The 21,676-nt window shown below is 42.0% G+C and overlaps 1 protein-coding gene across 4 annotated transcripts; it reads left to right on the forward strand.

The window, feature by feature from the left end:
• Positions 1-15,008: 15,008 nt before the first annotated feature.
• On the forward strand, positions 15,009-18,046 carry LOC124660705. Of its 4 annotated transcripts, none has more exons than XR_006989946.1 (9): positions 15,009-15,319; positions 15,413-15,479; positions 15,576-15,615; positions 15,687-15,819; positions 16,188-16,259; positions 16,363-16,443; positions 16,927-16,988; positions 17,084-17,287; positions 17,804-18,046. XR_006989946.1 is itself a non-coding variant. In XM_047198520.1 (8 exons), the coding sequence occupies exons 1-8, from the start codon at positions 15,050-15,052 to the stop codon at positions 17,151-17,153; spliced, it is 795 nt and encodes a 264-aa protein (XP_047054476.1). In that variant the 5' UTR covers positions 15,009-15,049; the 3' UTR covers positions 17,154-17,360. The 4 variants fall into 4 exon arrangements, 1 of the variants encoding a protein (XP_047054476.1); XR_006989947.1 differs by having other exon boundaries at positions 17,821-18,046; XR_006989945.1 differs by lacking the exon at positions 17,804-18,046 and adding an exon at positions 17,393-17,627.
• Positions 18,047-21,676: the final 3,630 nt, after the last annotated feature.

Raw genomic sequence — 21,676 nt, forward strand, 5'->3', positions numbered from 1 at the left:
AAACATATGTTGCATTATGAGATTAAGATTAACAAATCTAGCTTCCAACATGTGCACTAAAGAGGCGAGTAGCAATTTCATAAGTAGGAGCAAGTTCTACCAAGGATCTATCTTCAAAATCTTTAACCATACTAACATGAGTGAAAAATTCTTCTATATTATCTCTTCCAATGATAGACCCACGCCCTACTGATATATCTTTCAAAGTGAACTTAGGGGGAAACATGATGAAATAAACAAAAGGTAAATAAAGTAAATGCAAGTAACTATTTTTTTGTGTTTTTGATATAAAGAAAGCAAACAAAACAGAAAATAAAGTAAAGCAAAACAAGACAATAAACAAAGTAAAGAGATTGGATGTGAGAGACTCCCCTTGCAGCGTGTCTTGATCTCCCCGGCAACGGCGCCAGAAAAAGTGCTTGATAACACGTGAAGCACACATCCGTTGGGAACCCCAAGAGGAAGGTGTGATACGTACATCAGCCAGTTTTCTCTCAGTAAGAAACCAAGGTTATCGAACCAGTAGGAGATGAAGGCCACGTGAAGGTTGTTGGTGAAGGAGTGTAGTGCGGCGCAACACCAGGGATTCCGGCGCCAACGTGGAACCTGCACAACACAATCAAAATACTTTGCCCCAACTTAACAGTGAGGTTGTCAATCTCACCGGCTTGCTGTAAACAAAGGATTAAACGTCTGGTGTGGAGAATGATGTTTGTTTGCAAAGAACAACAGAGAACAATGATTACAGTAGATTGTGTTTCAGATGTAAAAGAATGGACCGGGGTCCACATTTCACTAGTGGTGTCTCTCCAATAAGATAAATAGCATGTTGGGTGAACAAATTACAGTTGGGCAATTGACAAATAGAGAGGGCATAACAATGCACATACATATCATGATGACTACTATGAGTTTTACTTAGGGCATTACGACAAAGAACATAGACCGCTATCCGAGCATGCATCTATGCCTAAAAAGTCCACCTTCGGGTTAGCATCCGCACCCCTTCCAAGTATTAAGTTGCAAACAACGAGACAATTGCATTAAGTACTGTGCGTAATGTAAACAATACAAATATCCTTAGACAAAGCATTGATGTTTTATCCCTAGTGGCAACATCACATCCATAACCTAAGAACTTTACGTCACCGTCCCGCATTCAATGGAGGCATGAACCCACTATCGAGCATAAATACTCCCTCTTGGAGTTACAAGTATCAACTTGGCCAGAGCCTCTACTAGCAACGGAGAGCATGCAAGATCATAAACAACACTTTTTTTTTGAGAAGTAAACAACACATATATGATAGATCAATAATCGACTTGACATAGTATTCCATATTCATCGGATCCCAACAAACACAACATGTAGCATTACAAATAGATGATCTTGATCATGATAGGCAGCTCACAAGATCAAAACATGATAGCACAAGAGGAGAAGACAACCATCTAGCTACTGCTATGGACCCATAGTCCAAGGATGAACTACTCACGCATCAGTCCAGAGGCGGGCATGGTGATGTAGAGCCCTCCGGTGATGATTCCCCTCTCCGGCAGGGTGCCGGAGGCGATCTCCAGAACCTCCCGAGATGAGGTTGACGGCGGCGGCGTGTCAGTATGTTTTCTCGTATCGTGGCTCTCGGTACTAGGGTTTTCGCGACGGAGAGATTATATAGGCGAAGGGGCGAGTCGGGGGACGCTCGAGGGGCCCACCCCATAAGGTGGCGCGGCCGGGGGTGGGGCCGCGCCCCCTATGGTGTGGCCGCCTCGTCGCCCCTCTTCGTCTCCTCTTCGGACTTACGGAAGGCTCCGTGGAAAATAAGACCGTGGGCTTTTGTTTCGTCCAATTCCAAGAATATTTCCTGTGTAGGATTTCGAAACCAAAAACAGCAGAAAACGAGAACCGGCGCTTCGACATCTTGTTAATAGGTTAGTGCCGGAAAATGCATCAAAATGATATAAAGTGTATATAAAACATGTGAGTATTGTCATAAAACTAGCATGGAACATAAGAAATTATAGATGTTTGAGACGTATCAAGCATCCCCAAGCTTAGTTCCTACTCGCCCTCGAGTAGGTAAACGATAACAAGGATAATTTCGAAGTGACATGCTACTATCATAATCTTGATCAATACTATTGTAAAGCATATGACATGAATGAAGTTATTCAAAGCAATGGTAAAGATAATGACTAAACAATCTGAATCATATAGCAAAGACTTTTGATGGATAGTACTTTCAAGACAAGCATCAATAAGTCTTGCATAAGAGTTAACTCATAAAGCAATAGATTCTTAATAGAAGATTTTGAAGCAACACAAAGGAAGATATAAGTTTCAGCAGTTGCTTTCAACTTTCAACATGTATATCTCATGGATAATTGTCAACACAAAATAATATGATGAATGCAAATAAGCAAGTATGTAAGAATCAATGCACACAGTTGACACAAGTGTTTGCTTCTAAGATAGAAAGAAGTAGGTAAACTGACTCAACATAAAGTAAAAGAAAGGCCCTTCGCAGAGGCAAGCAGGGATTACTCATGTGCTAGAGCTTTTTATTTTGAAAACATGGAAACAATTTTGTAAACGGTAGTAATAATTCATATGTGTTATGCATAAAACATCCTATAAGTTGTAAGCCTCATTCATCGAATACCAATAGTGCTCGCACCTTGTCCTAATTAGCTCGGATTTCCATGGATTATCATTGCATTACATATGTTTCAACCAAGTGTCACAAAGGGGTAACTCTATGCCACCTGTACAAAGGTCCAAGGAGATAAATCACATTTGATTTCTCGATTTTGATAGATCTCAACTTGAGGACATCCATATCGGGACAACATAGAAAACAGATAATGGACTCCTCTTTAATGCTTTAAACATTCAACAACAGATAATATTCTCATAAGAGATTTGAGGATTAATGTTCAAGCTGAAACTTCCACCATGATACATGGCTTTGGTTAGCGGCCCAATGTTCTTCTCTAACAATATGCATACTCAAACCATTAACCTCATGGAAAATCTCCCTTACTTCAGACAAGACGAACATGCATAGCAGCTCACGTGATATTCAACAAAGGTGTAACAGGTTGATGGCGTCCCCAGAAACATGGTTACCGCTCAACAAGCAACTTATAAGAAATAAGATACATAAGCGACATATTCTTTACCACAATAGTTTTTAAGCTACTTTCCCATGTGCTATGTATTGCAAAGACAAGGAATGAAATTTTTAAAGGTAGCACGCAAGCAATTTACTTTGGAATGGCAGAAAAATACCACATAGTAGGTAGTTATGGTGGACACAAATGGCATAAGTTTTGGCTCAAGGTTTTGGATGCACGAGAAGCAGTCCCTCTCAGTACAAGGCTTTGGCTAGCAAGGTTGCTTGAAGAAAACACAAGTATGAACCGGTACAGCAAAACTTACATAAGAACATATTGTAAGCATTATAAGACTCTACACTGTCTTCCTTGTTGTTCAAACACTTTTACCAGAAAATATCTAGACTTTAGAGAGACCAATCATGCAAACCAAATTTCAACAAGCTCTACGGTAGTTCTCCACTAATAGGTTTAAACTACATGATGCAAGAGCTTAAACATGATCTAGTTGAGAGCTCAAAACAATTGCCAAGTATCAAATTATTCAAGACAATATACCAATTACCACATGAAGCATTTTCTGTTTCCAACCAAATAGCAATAAACGAAGCGGTTTTCAACCTTCGCCATGAACATTAAAAGTAAAGCTAAGAACACCAGTGTTCAATATGAAAAAGCGGAGCGTGTCTTTCTCCCACACAAGGAATGCTAGGATCCAATTTTTTTCAAACAAAAACAAAAATAAAAGCATACAGACGCTCCAAGTAAAGCACATAAGATGTGACGGAATAAAAATATAGTTTCACTAGAGGTGACCTGATAAGTTGTTGATGAAGAAGGGGATGCCCAAGGCATCCCCAAGCTTAGATGCTTGAGTCTTCTTGAAATATGCAGGGATGATCCACGGGGCATCCCCAAGCTTAGAATTTTCACTCTTCTTGATCATATTATATCATCCTCCTCTCTTAACCCTTGAAAACTTCCTCCACACCAAACTCAAAACAATCTCATTAGAGGGTTACTGCATAATCAAAAATTCACATGTTCAGAGAGGACACAATCATTCCCAACACTTCTGGACATTACCCAAGGCTACTGAAAGTTAATGGAGCAAAGAAATCCACTCAACACGAGTAAAAGAGGCAATGTGAAATAAAAGGCAGAATCTGTCAAAACAGAACAGTCCGTAAAGATGAATTTTTTCGAGGCACTTAACATGCTCAGATGAAGAATCTCAAATTGAAGGAAAGTTGCGTACATATCTGAGGATCACTCATGAATTTTTGCAGATTTTTTAGAGTTTCCTACAGAGAGATCTACTCAAATTCGTGACAGCTAGAAATCTGTTTCTGCGCATAAATCCAAATCTAGTATCAACTTTACTATCAAATACTTTACTTGGCACAACAATGCAATAAAGTAAAGATACAAAGGTATTGCTACAGTAGTAACTAGCACCTTGACTCAAATATAAAACAAAAATTGCAGAAATAAAATAATGGGTTGTCTCCCATAAGCGCTTTTCTTTAACGTCTTTCAGCTAGGCGCAGAAAGTGTAAATCAAGTATCATCAAGAGAAGAAGCATCAACAGAGGATTTGGGAGTTTTCTCAACAATGCATTGTATCTTATCTATGTAAGTTTCAGAGGCTCCTCTTTCATTACTTTTAGGCTTACTATCTTCCTCAAATAAATTTTTAGGAACAATCCAATCAAAATTCTTTTCTAGTGCCTCATGCATTCCTATGAGCTTATAAGGTATTGGTACTTTAATCTCCCCCTCACAATTGACTTTATTAGTGTACTTTAGTCTATCTTTTTTCATCTTTTCAAGGGTATTTGCAAAATTGGTATAAAAGCCAAGCATCTTATGTTGAATAAAGACTTTTCTAGCTTCTCTAGCTGCATCACCAAATTCTTTAACAAGGGTTTCTAAAACAAAATATTTCTTCTCTCCTTCTTCCATATCAGAGAGTGTAAGAAACATATGTTGCATTATGGGATTAAGATTAACAAATCTAGCTTCCAACATGTGCACTAAAGAGGCAGTAGCAATTTCATAAGTAGGAGCAAGTTCTACCAAGGATCTATCTTCAAAATCTTTAACCATACTAACATGAGTGAAAAATTCTTCTATATTATCTCTTCCAATGATAGACCCACGCCCTACTGATATATCTTTCAAAGTGAACTTAGGGGGAAACATGATGAAATAAACAAAAGGTAAATAAAGTAAATGCAAGTAACTAATTTTTTTGTGTTTTTGATATAAAGAAAGCAAACAAAACAGAAAATAAAGTAAAGCAAAACAAGACAATAAACAAAGTAAAGAGATTGGATGTGAGAGACTCCCCTTGCAGCGTGTCTTGATCTCCCAGGCAACGGCGCCGAGAAAAAGTGCTTGATAACGCGTGAAGCACACATCCGTTGGGAACCCCAAGAGGAAGGTGTGATACGTACAACGACGAAGTTTTCCCTCGAGTAAGAAACCAAGGTTATCGAACCGAGTAGGAGATGAAGGCCACGTGAAGGTTGTTGGTGAAGGAGTGTAGTGCGGCGCAACACCAGGGATTCCGGCGCCAACGTGGAACCTGCACAACACAATCAAAATACTTTGCCCCAACTTAATAGTGAGGTTGTCAATCTCACCGGCTTGTTGTAAACAAAGGATTAAACGTATGGTGTGGAGAATGATGTTTGTTTGCAAAGAACAACAGAGAACAATGATTGCAGTAGATTGTATTTCAGATGTAAAAGAATGGACCGGGGTCCACAGTTGACTAGTGGTGTCTCTCCAATAAGATAAATAGAATGTTGGGTGAACAAATTACAGTTGGGCAATTGACAAATAGAGAGGGCATAACAATGCACATACGTATCATGATGACTACTATGAGTTTTACTTAGGGCATTACGACAAAGAACATAGACCGCTATCCAGCATGCATCTATGCCTAAAAGTCCACCTTCGGGTTAGCATCCGCACCCCTTCCAGTATTAAGTTGCAAACAACAGACAATTGCATTAAGTACTCGTGCGTAATGTAAACAATAAAAATATCCTTAGACAAAGCATTGATGTTTTATCCCTAGTGGCAACAAGCACATCCATAACCTTAGAACTTTCTCGTCACCGTCCCAGATTCAATGGAGGCATGAACCCACTATCGAGCATAAATACTCCCTCTTGGAGTTACAAGTATCAACTTGGCCGAGCCTCTACTAGCAACGGAGAGCATGCAAGATCATAAACAACACATATATGATAGATCAATAATCCATATTCATCGGATCCGAACAAACACAACATGTAGCATTACAAATAGATGATCTTGATCATGATAGGCAGTTCACAAGATCTAAACATGATAGCACAAGAGGAGAAGACAACCATCTAGCTACTGCTATGGACCCATAGTCCAAGGATGAACTACTCACGCATCAGTCCGGAGGCGGGCATGGTGATGTAGAGCCCTCCGGTGATGATTCCCCTCTCCGGCAGGGTGCCGGAGGTGATCTTCAGAACCTCCCGAGATGAGGTTGACGGCGGCGGCATCTTAGTATGTTTTCTCGTATCGTGGCTCTCGGTACTAGGGTTTTCGCGACGGAGAGATTATATAGGCGAAGGGGCAGAGTCGGGGACGCTCGAGGGGCCCACCCCATAAGGCGGCGCGGCCAGGGGTGGGGTCGCGCCCCCTATGGTGTGGCCGCCTCATCGCCCCTCTCCTTCTCCTCTTCGAACTTCGGAAGGCTCCGTGGAAAATAAGACCGTGGGCTTTTGTTTCGTCCAATTCCGAGAATATTTCCTGTGTAGGATTTCGAAACCAAAAACAGCAGAAAACAGGAACTGGCGCTTCGGCATCTTGTTAATAGGTTAGTGCCGGAAAATGCATCAAAATGATATAAAGTGTATATAAAACATGTGAGTATTGTCATAAAACTAGCATGGAACATAAGAAATTATAGATACGTTTGAGATGTATCAGTGACATGGTTGGAGAGGGAAAGAGAAAAAAGCAGTTTCTGCCTGATCGGTACTACCGGTACCAAGAGCAGTAGTACCGTATCCCTATTGGTATCGGTCAGCAGTACCGCTCCGGGCTTTGCACTGAGAAAGGGCTCACAGTATGGGTTACGGTACCTCGACCGGAAGTACCGCTCCCAAGCGGTATTTCCGTCAAGGTACCGCTTTGGTACCGTAACTTCAAGCTACGGAACTACCGCCCTGGTACCGCTCTGGTACCGGGAGGGAGTCCGGGGCTCGCAGAGGCCCTGCCGGTACCTCAGCGGTACCGGCAGCGGTAGTACCGCTTTGAGCCCACGTGGCAGATCTATAAGCCGATTTTGAATCCAAAGCGGTACTACCGCTTCCCCAAGCGGTAGTACCGGTCGTGCGGAAACTGCACGTAACGGTTGGATTTATAGGTCCCCTTCTTCCCCAGCTCGTTTCAACTCTTCTCTCTCTCTCCTCCATTGTTGCTGAGCTCAAGCTTGAGGATCTCCCTCCCTCCCTACCCAACCAATCTTTCCCAAACTTTGAGGAGTGGTGGATGAGACCCCGATCTATAGTTCTACCAAGAGAGATTTCACCAGTATCATCTAGTCCTTAGTGGATCTTGGAGTTTGGGTTCCTATGGTGGGATCTTGGAAGAAGAGCTCCTGTGGAGGCTAGCTTGGAGTTGTGCTAGCCCCATAGGGTGTTGGGAGCCTCCGGTGTTTGTGGAGCTCGCCCCAACCTTGTGAAGGAACCGCCGCCTCGACCGGCTACTTAGTGGAGAAGGGGAAGCTCCTTCGTGGGGCTTTCTCGAGGAACAAGGTGAGGCATGTGTGGCCGTTGAGCCTTCGTGGTTCACACCTCCTCAACGCAGACGTACTCCCTTTTGTGGGAGGAACTGCGGGAAACAAACCTCGCCTTGTCTCCACTACCCCGGTTGTCCCGCTCCCTCTCTCTTACTATTTTGTTCGGTTCCTTTACTCGTTGCATCGCTAGGATCATACTAGGATCACCACTATCATCAAAGTTGCCACATTTACTTCCGCATCGCGCCTAAAATTGAAAAAGTATAAAATTTGTGTAGTAACCATTCACCCCCTTGTTCGCTAACGATCCATTCAACGAGTAGAGTTCATACTCAGCACAGGCGAAGGCTAGCAAAATACTGGGAGCAACCAACTAAGAGAGCGGCCATAATCATGCATAGCGACAAAATATTATCAATAAAAGCATAAAGTTATATCACAAGTCAAAAACTAAATGATCATAAAGGCTTTAGTTGACTGGTTATAGTCATAACATGGTATAAGCATGCGCCAAGTCAACCCAATAAAGCATCAAAGGAGAATACCACAATAGTATGCTTTTATGATTGAAACAACACATGATTCTTTCAATGTCACATTATGGACTCTCAGCCATTTGAGACAAGTCATGCTACAACAATAAATACTAAGCATATGACAAGAATAACATCCAACATGACATGCCAAAGTCTATGACACAGTCTAGACAAGCTTCCTTTGCATCACTATAGCCATGAAATATTTTACTCGTATCCAACACCAATCAACTTATTTGAAATAAATATTAGAGATGAAATAAATTATGGATCAGAGAGCTAATAATACATAAATAAATAATACTAACTAGCTCTAAACAAAATTCGAGTGAAAGAACAAGAACTAAACGCAGTACCATAAAACTAGAACACTCGCAGAACAATAAGAGCGAAAACTAGAGCGTTCTATGCAATTAAAACGGAGCAGGTATTTCTGCAAAACAAATGTGCCGGGATCCAACATATGCTACAACAAACAAAACAAAACAAAAAACAAAATAAAGATGCTCGAAAAACAACACATAGCGTATGAAGCAATAAAAATATAACGCATAGAGAGATGACATGTTGCTTTGTTGATGAAGAGGGGATGCCCAAGGCATCCCCAAGCTTTGACACTTTTACCTCTTGAATATTTTTGGCGTGCAGGGGAATCACCAAGCTTGATCTTTTATCCATTCTTCATCTCATCACTTCATTCTTCTCCCCTACACTTGAAAACTTCCTTCATACAAAACTTCACACAATTCTCTATTAGCAGCATTAGTACAATCAAAATAAACTAGGGTTCAATACTAACATATATCAAACATCTATTAAATTATTAGCTACTGTAGCAACCTTTCAAAAAGCTCATTGATCAAAAGAACTCAAAAAGAAAGAGATTTAAGAGGCAAATGCAAATAGTGCAGAAATCTGTCAAAACAGAACAGTAGATAAAGATCAATTTTTTTGAAAATCCTCTGTTACTCATCTCGAAAAGTGGTCAACTAACGACCGTTAGATAATAATCGAGGAGAAATAAAAATGATAAGGAGAGGTTATTACAGAGGCAATAACTTCCAAGACTCAACAAAAAGAAAAATTACTGTAAATAAACATGGGTTATTTCCCAAGAGTGCTTTTCTTTAACGCCTTTCAGCTAGGCGCAGAAAAAGAGCGAGCATCAAGTATTATCAAGTGAAGAAGCATTAAGATCAATGCAATAAGTATTTTCAACAAGGATTTGTACTTTATCAATCTGTGTTTTAGAAGACCCTTTCTCTGCACTTTAGGTTCACTACTTTCATCAAATGGATTTTCAGGAATAATCCAATCAAAATTCTTTTCCCAAGCTTCATGCATTGCTACTAATTTGAAAGGTATTGGTATTTTACCTTCTTTCCTATTTTTGGTTTGGTGTATTTTTTCAAGTGTACCAAAGATATCTACACATGAGCCTAACATCTCAAACCGATCAAAAACGTTCCTAACTTCTATAACAACATCTTTAAATTCTCTAAGCAAAGTTTCTAGGATAAAGTCTTTCTTTTCATCATCCTCAATTTCATGGAGTTTAAGAAACATTTGCTGCATAAAAGGATTAAGGCTAACAAATCTAGCCTCAAGCATTTTAACTAAACAGGCTGCAGCAGTTTCATAATTAGGAGCAAGTTCTACCAGGGATTTATCCTCAATATCTTTATGCTTACTAACATGATTGAAGAATTTTTCAATGTTATCTTTCCCAATTATAGAACCACTACCTACAGATAGGTCCTTCAGATCGTACTTAGGGATCAACATAATAAACTAGAAACAAAATAACAACTATGTAAGAAACTACTTTTTGTGTGTTTTCGATATAAAGACGACTATAAAAGGAAACTGATTTTTTTGTGTTTTTGATATGATAAAGCAAACAAAACAAAATAAAGTAAACTAAGCAAAACAATAACAAAGTAAAGATATTAGATATGAGAGACTCCCCTTACAGAAATCCTCTTTCTCCCCGGCAACGGCGCCAGAAAATCTTGATAGTGATCCGGTGATGGCGCCAAACAATCTTGTTGGCACTTGTTGTGGAAGCGGTTGGGAAACCCCAAGAGGAAGGTGTGATGAGCACAACATCAAGTTTTCTCTCAGTACGAAACCAAGGTTTAATCGACCAGTAGGAGAAAGGCGTGACTTCTGAAGGTGTTGCTAGCTGACTAGTGGCAGGGCGCACCACCGGCATCAGCAACAACGTGGAACCTGCACACAACACAACCAAAGTACTTTGCCCCAACTTACAGTGAGGTTGTCAATCTCACCGGTTTGCTGAACACAAAGGATTAGACGTATCGAGTGGAAAGAGATGTTTGCAGAAAGTAAACATAACATGATTGCGGTGGTTGAATTTATCAGTGTAAAGGAAAGGACCAGGGTCCACAGTTCACTAGAGGTGTCTCTCCATAAAGATAAATAGCATGTTGGGTGAACAAATTACAGCTGGGTAATTGACATAATATCGACCATACATGACAAGATGATTACTATAAGGTTTTTTAGGCATTACAGCATAATACATAGACCATAATCCAACTGCGTCTATGACTAATAATCCACCCTCAGATGATCCTCCGAACCCCTTTCAGTATTAAGTTGCAAGTAACAGATTATCGCATTAAGCAATGTGTGTAAAGTAAACAATAGAATTACCCTTGGATAAAACATTGTTGTTTTCTCCCTAGTAGCAACATCACATCTAAAATCTTAGAAGTTATTGTCACTCTTCCAGAAAACTAGAGGCATGAACCTACTATCGAGCATAAATACCCCCTCTTGGATTCATAAGCATCTACTTGGACACAGTATCTACTAGCAACGGAGAGCATGCAAGATCACAAATAACATATGACATGAATATATAATCGACCTCAACATAGTATACAATATTCATCGGATCCCAGCAAACACAACATGTAGGATTACATAAGGATGATCTTGATCATGTAGGGCAGCTCACAAGATCTAAACATGAAGCACAAATTGGAGAAGACAACCATATAGCTACTGCCATGGAACCATAGTCCAAGGATAAGCTACTCACACATCACTTTGGAGGCGGGCATGGTGATGTAGATGCCTGCAGCGATGATTTCCCCCTCCGTCAGGGTGCCGGGAAGAGCTTCAGAACCCCCCGAGATGGGTTCTGCGATGGCGGCCGCGATAAAACTTTTCTTGGATGGAGGCTCGGGTATCCAGGGTTTTACGGAGAAGATGCATAAATAGGCGTAGGATTTAGGTCGGTGGGGTGCCTGGGGGTCCCACACCATGCCTTGGCGCGGGCGCAGACTTGGCCACGCCAAGGGCAGGTGTGGTCGCCCTATGGTGCCTCTTCGACCCCCCTCTGGACTGCGTCTTCGTTTCGGTAAAATATTGACTTCGGCTTTTGTTTTTTCCAATTCCGAGAATATCCTGTACAACTTTTCTGAAATACAAAAATAACAGAAAAAAGGAAACTGGCACTGTGGCATCTTGTTAATAGGTTAGTGCTAGAAATCATGTAAAAGTGCAACGAAGTGTAAGAAAAACATATATGAATTGGTGTAAAACAAGCATGGAGCATCAAAAATTATATATACATTTGAGACGTATCACCACCCTCCTCTCCTAGGTCGTCACCCTTCTCTCCGTGGCCGCTGCCTTGCATTCCTCGACCACTTTGAGCTCTTCTATGTCCTTTAACCTCATCTCCTTTGTGAACTTTGTTAAATATCAAGTGAAGTTTAATTCTGAGGAGACCGATATGTTTACTTCGATTAGGGGTCTTCGCCAGGGATACCCTCTCTCCCCTTATTTGTTCCTTTTTTGTGCTGAAGGACTTTCGAGCTTATTGTTGTATGAACAAGAAGTTGGTGGCATTGATGGGCCGGGGTAAGATTGCGCAGGAATGCACCGTCAGTTTCACACCTTCTACTTGCTGATGATTCCCTTATTCTCATGAGAGCTGATATGACCAATGCAACTTCCATACAACAAGTTTTAGATTCCTATTGTACAAACTCGTGACAACGGGTGAGTTTGGCAAAATTGAGTATATTCTTCTCCCCCAATACTCATGTCATTCTAAGATAAGAAATTTGTGAGGTCTTACATATTGACACATATGCTTTGTGTGATAAGTATCTTGGTCTTCCTCCCTTGGTGGGAGCAGATAGAAATGATTGTTTTAAGGATTTTATTGAAATAATTATTCTGCATATTATCTATTGGTGCCAAAGAAATTTTGCGGAAAGCTATTGCGCAAGCTATTCATGTTTATGCAATGTCGGTATTCAAAATTCCAAAAGGTGTTTGCAAGAGTATGATGTACGCTATCTCTCGGATTTGGTGAGGAGATGGTAACAATAGCAATAAAATGCATTGGTTTTCTTGGGGGAAACTATGGAATCCTAAGAAAAAGGGAGGTATGGGATATAGAGGTTTCCATTCTTTTAATCTGTTATGTTGGCAAAACAGGTTTCGGGGTTAATTAAGGATCCCGATTCCTTATGTGCCCAAGTTTTGAGAGCCAAGTACTATCCCCATGGAGATATGATCAAGGCTAGACTCAAAGCGGGGTCCTCATTTACTTGGTAAAGTATTATAGCTGCTTTGACTACTTTGAAGAGAGGATATATTCGGTGTACCGGTAATGGTGAAAGGGTTGGGCTGATTCTTGGATACCCTTAAGCCTTAGTAGGAAATTAACCACACTTCGTGGGACAATAGGGTACGCTAGAGTCAGTGAACTTATAGATGTGGATACGAGCGATGGGACGAGCAAATAATCCGTTCTTTGTTGAACTCCATGGATGTGGGTCGAACTCTCCAGATCCCACTGAATAGCCAAGACTTCGGTGATTTGATAGCGTGGTCACATACTAAACATGGTATGTATACAGTTCGCTCAGGATACCGCAACCAATGGAGAGCCCAGTTTGGAGCGCAAGGAAATTCACTAGCATTACCAGGAGGATTAGCAAGCAACCTAGTATGGAGGATCTTTTCGGAGGTAAAAATCCCAAGTAAAGTAAAAAGATCATATGACGATCTCTTCATGGAATTGTTCCTCTCAAGTGTATCATGGCCAATCAAATGTAAAATACATCTGTGTCCTATTTGCAACCAAGAAGCATAAGATATCCTCCATTCACTTTTTTTGATGTCGTGTAGCTCATAAGATGTGGAGGGTTTTAGCCTCGGAGGTATCATAGAGGAGGCCCTGATTGTGGATAGTGCGGGATCAGCGGTTCTAGAGTACCTACTTCAGTTGGCTGATAATTCCCTCCCCTATTTAGATGTTGTAAATCTCAAGGAAACTATCTCAATAACTTGTTGGATTTATGGTGGATGCCTCAATGTTAAACTCATAACAAGGATGTTATTCCCTTATACAAATGCAAACTTTCCATCTAGGCCATTACAACAAATGTAGCAAAGGAAGATCAACATGTTATTCGGGCTGGTAACGCAAAATGGGTGAGACCTGAACCACGTCATGTCAAGTTAAAAATGGATGCTACTTTCCATGAAGACGTTTCGGCAGGTGCTTTGGGAGCAGTTGTCCGAGGTTATCAAGGAAATTTTATAGCCGCAATGTATTATGTTCTACCTCATATATCTTCGGTTGCAATGGCGAAAGCAAGACTTGCCACCAACATAAAGAAGGAGACCGAGGGGAATAGAGCTCCACGACAGCGCCCCAAAAGAGTAGCGACATGCCGCGCCACCATCGTCGAGATCGATGATCAAGGGTTTTCACCCGAAGCCCTAACACGAAGTAGGTACCCACAATGCCACCCCCAAGAGAGCATCGACACCCACATGCATCGTTGCCTCTTTCGCTCGGAAAAACATGTGCCCACGCCTCCATCGGTCTACGCTCTATTCCTGAGCCCGACCTTCTAAATGCGATATGGGAGATGCCATGGTCTATGTGTCGCTGGGCCTTCCTTGAGGAGGAGGCCATCAAGCTCACCAAACCGGATGAGCTCGCAAAGTGGAATAGCCTCGACTAGGCCATCCAATGTCAGCAGACCAGGCCGCAACACCGCCTGCTCCAGTGCAGCTCTAGCCGCCGCAGGCCTTCATCATCATCATCGACGAGGACTGCAACTTGCCGACCAGCACCTCCGCCGCCATAATCTAATGGTTTTTAATGCAATGTGGACTTTTAGGGCCATATTTAAGGTTAATGTTATTTCGCGTCTCTTATTTTTTTGCGGGTGTCCTTTGGATGCACAGTCACGGTAAATGGGCATGAGCCACGTGGCTTTCTATGATCGCACTGTACACGGACTGCTTTGAATATTCTTGATATTCAAAATATGGTAGCAGGGACGGACCCAAGTGTAGCTCACTGAGGACACATGCTCCCACTCATATATTTTTCTGGGTCCGCTACTGATAGTAGGCCGTTAAATATGGCCTAAAATGTACTGAAATTTTTTTTTAGCCGAGGAAGCACGAAAGTTGCGAAAAATAAATTTTGAGTGGCAGGCAATCGTAACGCAATCGCGTAGGCTAAACCCGGCTATCGTCTCGTTCACTCCAGACGGAAAACGGCTGCTCTCGCTTCCATCCAAATTCCAGAATGACATCCACTTCTCTGTCTCTCCGTTCTCCGGCCTCCTTCCCCTTCCCGTCGGCCACCGGAGCCTGCGGCCACGTCCGCTGGGCCCAACCGCTGCCCCCCAAACTCTTCCGCTCTTCGCTTCCGCCGGCCGCCACCCCCGCAACCGCAATATCGCGCAGGCTCCTCGTACCGGCAGCTGCTGGCCTTTGGGACCTCCTCTCCGGCGGAGCTGGCGGCGCAGCCGCCGCTACTCTCGCCGTCCGTCGAGGCATGCAGCTCTTCAAGCAGGTCAGATGATAACAGGACCTCCTTTTGCGCTCCTTTCCCATTCCATTTCCGTAATTACAGAGGAGCCCCTGAGCCAATTTTTCGACATGTCAGGGAGATGTGGCTGGGTCAGTGGCGGAGTTCGATCGAGCGATTGAGTTGGATCCACGGCAGAAAGCATGTATGTGGTGCTAACTTACCCTTGCGCACCTACACCTGTTATCACTTCGGATGAAGAAGATGAACATGCTGCAACTATGTGCGTTTGTGTTTTCAGATCTCTGGCAGAGGGGGCTTTCGTTGTATTACTTAGACAGGTGCATACATATAATCCAATCACTAATCCATTGGTTTATCCATCATTTTACTGGCTGTGTACTTGAAATAGGTTCGAAGACGCCGCGGAGCAGTTCAGGCTGGATGTTGCTCAAAACCCCAATGACACCGAGGAGTCGATATGGTGCTTTCTGTGTGAAGCTCAGCTGTATGGGGTAGAGGAAGCAAGGAAGCGCTTCTTGGAGGCAAGTTCTGTTTTTTTTTTCAGTGTAATTCAGTGATACCGTGACTATAGCTAATGCATTCAACATAATAAAATACCATCGTTAGTGCACAATTGGAGAACTTTGATGTCAAGCTAGCTAAAAAGGACACCTGAAAACCAAACGTCAAACATAACAAAACTATAAATTCATCGACAAATTGAAGATTGAGTTGAAACATATAGGTGGTTTTTGTACGAATCAAATTTGGTAGGGATACTGAGCATACCATATTCCAATGTAGTACTTTTTGGTACTCTTTGCAATCATTTTCGTATTTCAAACAAAAAGGGGCTGCTGCGCCTGCATACTAAAAAATGTTGATAACTTGGTGTGAAATTCACTTTCAGGTTGGTTTAGATCGAAGACCTGTAATGCATGAGGCTTACGCCTTGTTCAAAGATGGCGGGGACCCTGAGAAGGTGATTTTATTTGAAGTAGAATGCATATATCTAGTCTGTGTCCTTATAGATTTCTGTGAGACTGACATTGCCTTATCATGATTTCTTTGTCTCCACTCTCCAGTTTGCTTCAAACTTTTCTAGTAGTTCTGATGGCGAACTCTTTTATGCATCATTATATGCTGGACTTTACTATGAATCTCAGGTATAAATCGAGCAATCTCTCTGTATTCTGTTTTATGCTATTTTGCAGCTTTCCTAATAGTTGTAGCTGAATTAATCTGTTTTTTTTTTTCCTGAAAAGGAGTTAAACTAATCTGCTACATCCGGTATTACAAATTTTCTTTCTTAGTAGAATGACATCTAGACATCTTTAGTTTGTCGAATCACCTGTCCTCTTACATCCACTTTGTTGAAGGTTACAGGTATAAATAAATCCAATTAACACGTAATGGCAGAAAGCAACATATACTTGAAAATATTGTTCATCAGATTTTGTTTGTACTCCATAGCTTCTAGTTTGTGTTAGAACTGGAACAATTTGCATATCTTGCAACCAGGCTAATTAATATTTTGCAAATTCCGTAATCTTTTATCCATGGTCATGGATTTATATGATCTATAAACTCCTTATTTCTGAAACATATAATAATCTAATTACTTACTATTTTCACTATTTACGGAATAGAGGAATGCAGATTTGGCAAAATCTCATATTGTTGCTGCATGCAAGTCACCTTATGGATCAAGGTCCTAATTCCCTTCCCCTTACACCTGGTTCATAGTACAGATATACTAAGTAGCAGCTCATTGACACTTAATTAACAGTATAGTTCTTGGTATAGGTCTGGTGATTACATGGCTTTCCTCGCATCGGTTCACTGTCAGTGTCGCAACTGGACTCTTGAGGGATAGGAATCTTGACATAGTCATAAAGATGATTTAATCATTGCCATTGGATTGGAGTCAGCAAATAGACAGCACCTTAGGTCTATTCTTCCATGGCACAAAATGTGGGGATATACGGTATTCAAGTTATGTTTTGCCAGGTAATATACTGTCTTAATACACGTGTACTAACTTCTAACATTAAACTATTGTTTGTTGCATTTGTCATTTGCATTCGATGTCAACTGACGGAATAAATTTGATAGGGACCAAGTACTAACACTATTGCTTGCTTGAAGAAAAACATGAGAAAATACAAAATGATTAACTGCTGGAAAGGAACCAAGACTACTGTTTTGTTGCACGACGTTCCATGAAACACGATTGTATCACTTTTCAACAATTTCTCTGTTATCCTTGATAGAGTCTAATATCTGAACTGAATTGTACATCTTTTCTTATTTGGAAGGCTATCTAAATTACGACAAGAGATTTTCGTGTGATGTTTGTTCATATGTTGATAATTGCACACGACTCTAAATTATGACAAAAGATTTTGTGTGTGGTTGATTTTCATCTCAATAATTGTACGTCCTTCTTTCTTATACAAAGACTATCTATATTATGACAAGAGATTTTTTTTGTGTTGTTGTTTTTCATATGCGATTAATCAATAGTCCATGCCTGGAAGTAGGGTTGTCAAGGAGCAAAGATCAAGGTATAATTCGGAAAGGAGGAAATAGCCCCCGTCCCCGATGAACATATCCATATGCTATTCCCAGAGCCGGCCCTATGTTTTTCAAGGCCCTTGGGCGAAATCAACAAAAAGATCCTTAAGACTAACATATGTGTACGCATAACTAGATACTCCCTCCGTTCCTTTTTATAATAATGCCTATAGATTTTTGGCATTTGTTTCAGAATATAAGGTTGTAGATTGGCTTTTTTTCAATTACCCCCTCTACCGGTCAGCTCCCACACGATATGCATGAAAAAAATCCATACAAAAAGGAAACAATTAATTGAGATTCCTAATGCATGACCCCAACGATTCCTTAGATTTAGAAAGCATTGTTTTTTCTTTCCTTAATAGTAGAACCTGGCTGCACATATATGGAGAGTCAACTAGAGAGATTTGTGGGATTTATTATGTTAATTTAGGAAGTTATCGATTTCCCTCATTTTACTCTGATCTCAAATCGTTAAGCCAGGGGGTCTTATGTAAAGAATACTCTTGCGCTAATTTCCGTGCTAAAAAACTATAGGCACTATAGAATGAAACGGAGGGAGTATATAACTATATGTATACGCTTATATGCATATCTGATAGAAATGATAATAAAATGGTAGGAAAATATAAAGTATTTTCTACTAGTTTAATTATCTCAAATAAAACCAAAGACTCCATTAACAATTGCGCTTCAATGCTTCGCAAAAATGCTTCTTCGCAGCACCGAATATCATTTGAGAATACTTATTCAAAGCACCTCTTTGCGTTTCAATAAATTGATTGTCTAGCTTTCTCTTTGTCGCAGCACGTAATAATTGTTTTGGCATTATAACACATATAATTGTGAAGAAATTTACATGAAATTAAAACTCCAGTTAAATAAATAAGTCATGGATTAGACGAAGAATTAGACAAGAGATTTAATCATGAACTCACGGAGGGCAGGACGGCAGGTCGAGCGGGGCGAGGCAATCTAAGAGACACAATCACATAGAGACGAGAGACAAATGATGAGAGGCAGCAGAACTGTCGAGCTAGGCGATCGGCGAGACGAGAGACAAACGGACGAGCGGTCAGGCAAGACGATTGGTGAGACTAGAGACGAACAGACGGAACACTCAATCGACGTCTATGTTTTTCAAGGGAATCGATTGAGGGAAGCAGCTAAGCAGTGGCCTCGTAGCCGTGGAAGACTGCCAATCGAAGTTGGATTGAATTGACCAGGACATGAGCTACTCTTACTTCTTGCATCTTTTCTAGCTGGCCTTGTTCGTTTATAGTCTTGTTTTATCTTTTTATTTTCAGTCCATAGTAAACAACCTAATTTTGGGCCCCCCAACGGCCTGGGCCCTAGGCAGCCGCCCATGGCTGCCATGGGTCAGGGCCGGCCCTTTCCTTATTCAATAGTGTAAGCAAAGCGAGGGGAGAAAGTACAACTGAAGGCCGTCTGCCTCGCGACAGAAATTCCACCGACTTAACACAATCAAGTGTCTAAAACAATTACCGTGCACTAACTTAGGCAAATACCCGTGGTCTCTCTCTCAGCCGCCGCTCTAACCCTAGCCGCCTCCAGTTCATCCTCCTCCATAGATTGGTTCCCCCTCCTCCGGTCGGCTTGCCGGCGTCAGGAGGAGTAGGGAACCTGATCTATGCGTGGAGTTTCAAATAAAAGTATTGTTTTCATTAGATTATGTTAGGATTTTGGTAGCCGCCTTCTTGTTGGTTTCCCCTCAATGGAGATGGCATCGTCTGCAATAAGTGATCTTCGGTCTTTCGTTCGGCGACGAGATCTTCTTCCCGGCGTCAATGATGGTGTTGAACAATCAAAATTTTCTAGGTATGGGTCTTCGGATCTTGCTTCGCCAGATCGATTTTGGATCTTTTGTCGTTGTTGCCGCGAGGAGGATTATCCTCGCAGTTTTTGTCCCGGCTGCTACGTCCTCGACAATGGTGATTCGTACTCTCGGCTCTCCATCGATGATGACAAAGCTAGTTGGTTATTATTCCCCGATATACTCGGTGTTGGTACTCTTGCCGATGTTGTATGATCGCTTTAATGGTTGCGTGCGTGCACACAACCTTGGCATTGTGGCTTAAAAAATTATGGGAGAACTTTCGTCGGTATTTACAGGTCTATGGTTCATTATCTATCTTTGGCTGCCTTCAGAAGAGTACAAGATTGTGTTCCGGAAGAAGAAAGAATTAGAAGACCTCGAAGATTTGTTACTATCTTTTAGACTTTATTTTGTAATCGTTGGAGTCAGTTCATGTATCTCTACCATGTACTATTTGTTACTATGAATATATGTGGTATTGATTGTCAAAAAAAAAAGTGTCTAAAACAATTGAAAAATACACATCTCGTACTTCAACCATAGGTTGATCTTTTTCATCCGAAAACTGTGATTTCAGCTACCACCTTAAGCAAGGGCACTATGAACATAACAAAAAATGAAAATGACTAGACAATACACTTATACACTTCAACACATCCTCTTGCGTGTGACGGGGAGTTAACATGTGGATAGAAGAAGAATGGTCTCAAAGGTACAGACTCAAGAGCCAACACGTGAGCGCAGAGAGTGGAACAAGAATTTTAGGATAAATTCAAACTTCGTACTCGTGCGCTGGTACCAAGCCATGCTTCATGCACTAGCCAAGACAAGCAAAAGTCCATAAAAATAGCTAGTACAATCTATTTACACACTTTAACAATTTTAACCCCTTAAGTGCGCGAACCTCATCTCTTAAACATGCCTTGAGCGGCCTTAATGTTGGAAAATATGCCCTAGAGGCGATGATATTTTCTCATGTATTTAATAGTTTAATAGTATTTTTCTTAAACATCATCAATGATATGTATCACGGCACACGTGATTCGATTGTGAAACTATATATTATATGATGCTTGTAATTATTGTCCCTAGTCAATAAGGTTACGAGGATACATATCCTTGAGTAGTGTACGACTCCACAAGTCATGTGCATGATGATATCAATCCGATAGTACTTAGAGCATCTCCACCCGTTCTCTCCAAAGGCCTTTATAGATCTTTAGGAAGTGTTGGGGCCTAAAATCTTGTCTAGCCACAGCCTCTAAAAATGTTTTTTAGCCGGCGCGTCCCAACTTTGCATCCGGCGCTCCCAGGCCGAACCTAGTAGAAAGGGAGGCTAGCGAGGGCGCCGGCACGCCGCGTGTTAGTGGGAACGACGCGGGAAGAAGCCACGGGAAACGCCTGCATACTGTGGACCCGTCTCGTCAGCCTCGGCGGAGTCGTCTTCCTCCTTGCCTTTCGCGCCCGCCAAAGGCTGCTTCACCTTCTGCGCCTGCTCGCCTTCCGCGCCGCATCACGTTAGCGTTAATGCGCCTCCTGGTCGTCTTCAGCGCCGCCTGCTCGTCTTCAGCGGTGGCGTTAATGCCCGACAACGGGCTTCCTCGGCACTATATAAACCACCACGCGCCTCCCTCACCGCACATTCTAGCCATCGACCTCGCCCTCTCCTCCTCTGCGCCGTCCTCTAGCGCCCCTAGCCATGGACCACCAAGACCAAGAAAGAGTAGGCGCCGTCGGTCCCTGCAAGTCGCTGAGGCGCGTGCCCTCTGGGACGCGCGCTACCCCGTCCCGCCGGACATGAGATATCCGGGGGGATGGGCGCTTAGCCGCGGCGGCTTGCCGGTCCCGCCTGTGTCGACAGGGAACGAGCGGACCGTGGCAATATGCGACCACTTCTGGGATCACATGACGGCGGAGGAGCGGATCGACCTGCAGTGGTCGCCGGCCACCGACGACGCATGGACGCTCTTCTTCCCGCGGGAGCG

This window comes from Lolium rigidum, chromosome 6 (assembly GCF_022539505.1).
Source record: "Lolium rigidum isolate FL_2022 chromosome 6, APGP_CSIRO_Lrig_0.1, whole genome shotgun sequence".
Taxonomy (NCBI): domain Eukaryota; kingdom Viridiplantae; phylum Streptophyta; class Magnoliopsida; order Poales; family Poaceae; genus Lolium; species Lolium rigidum.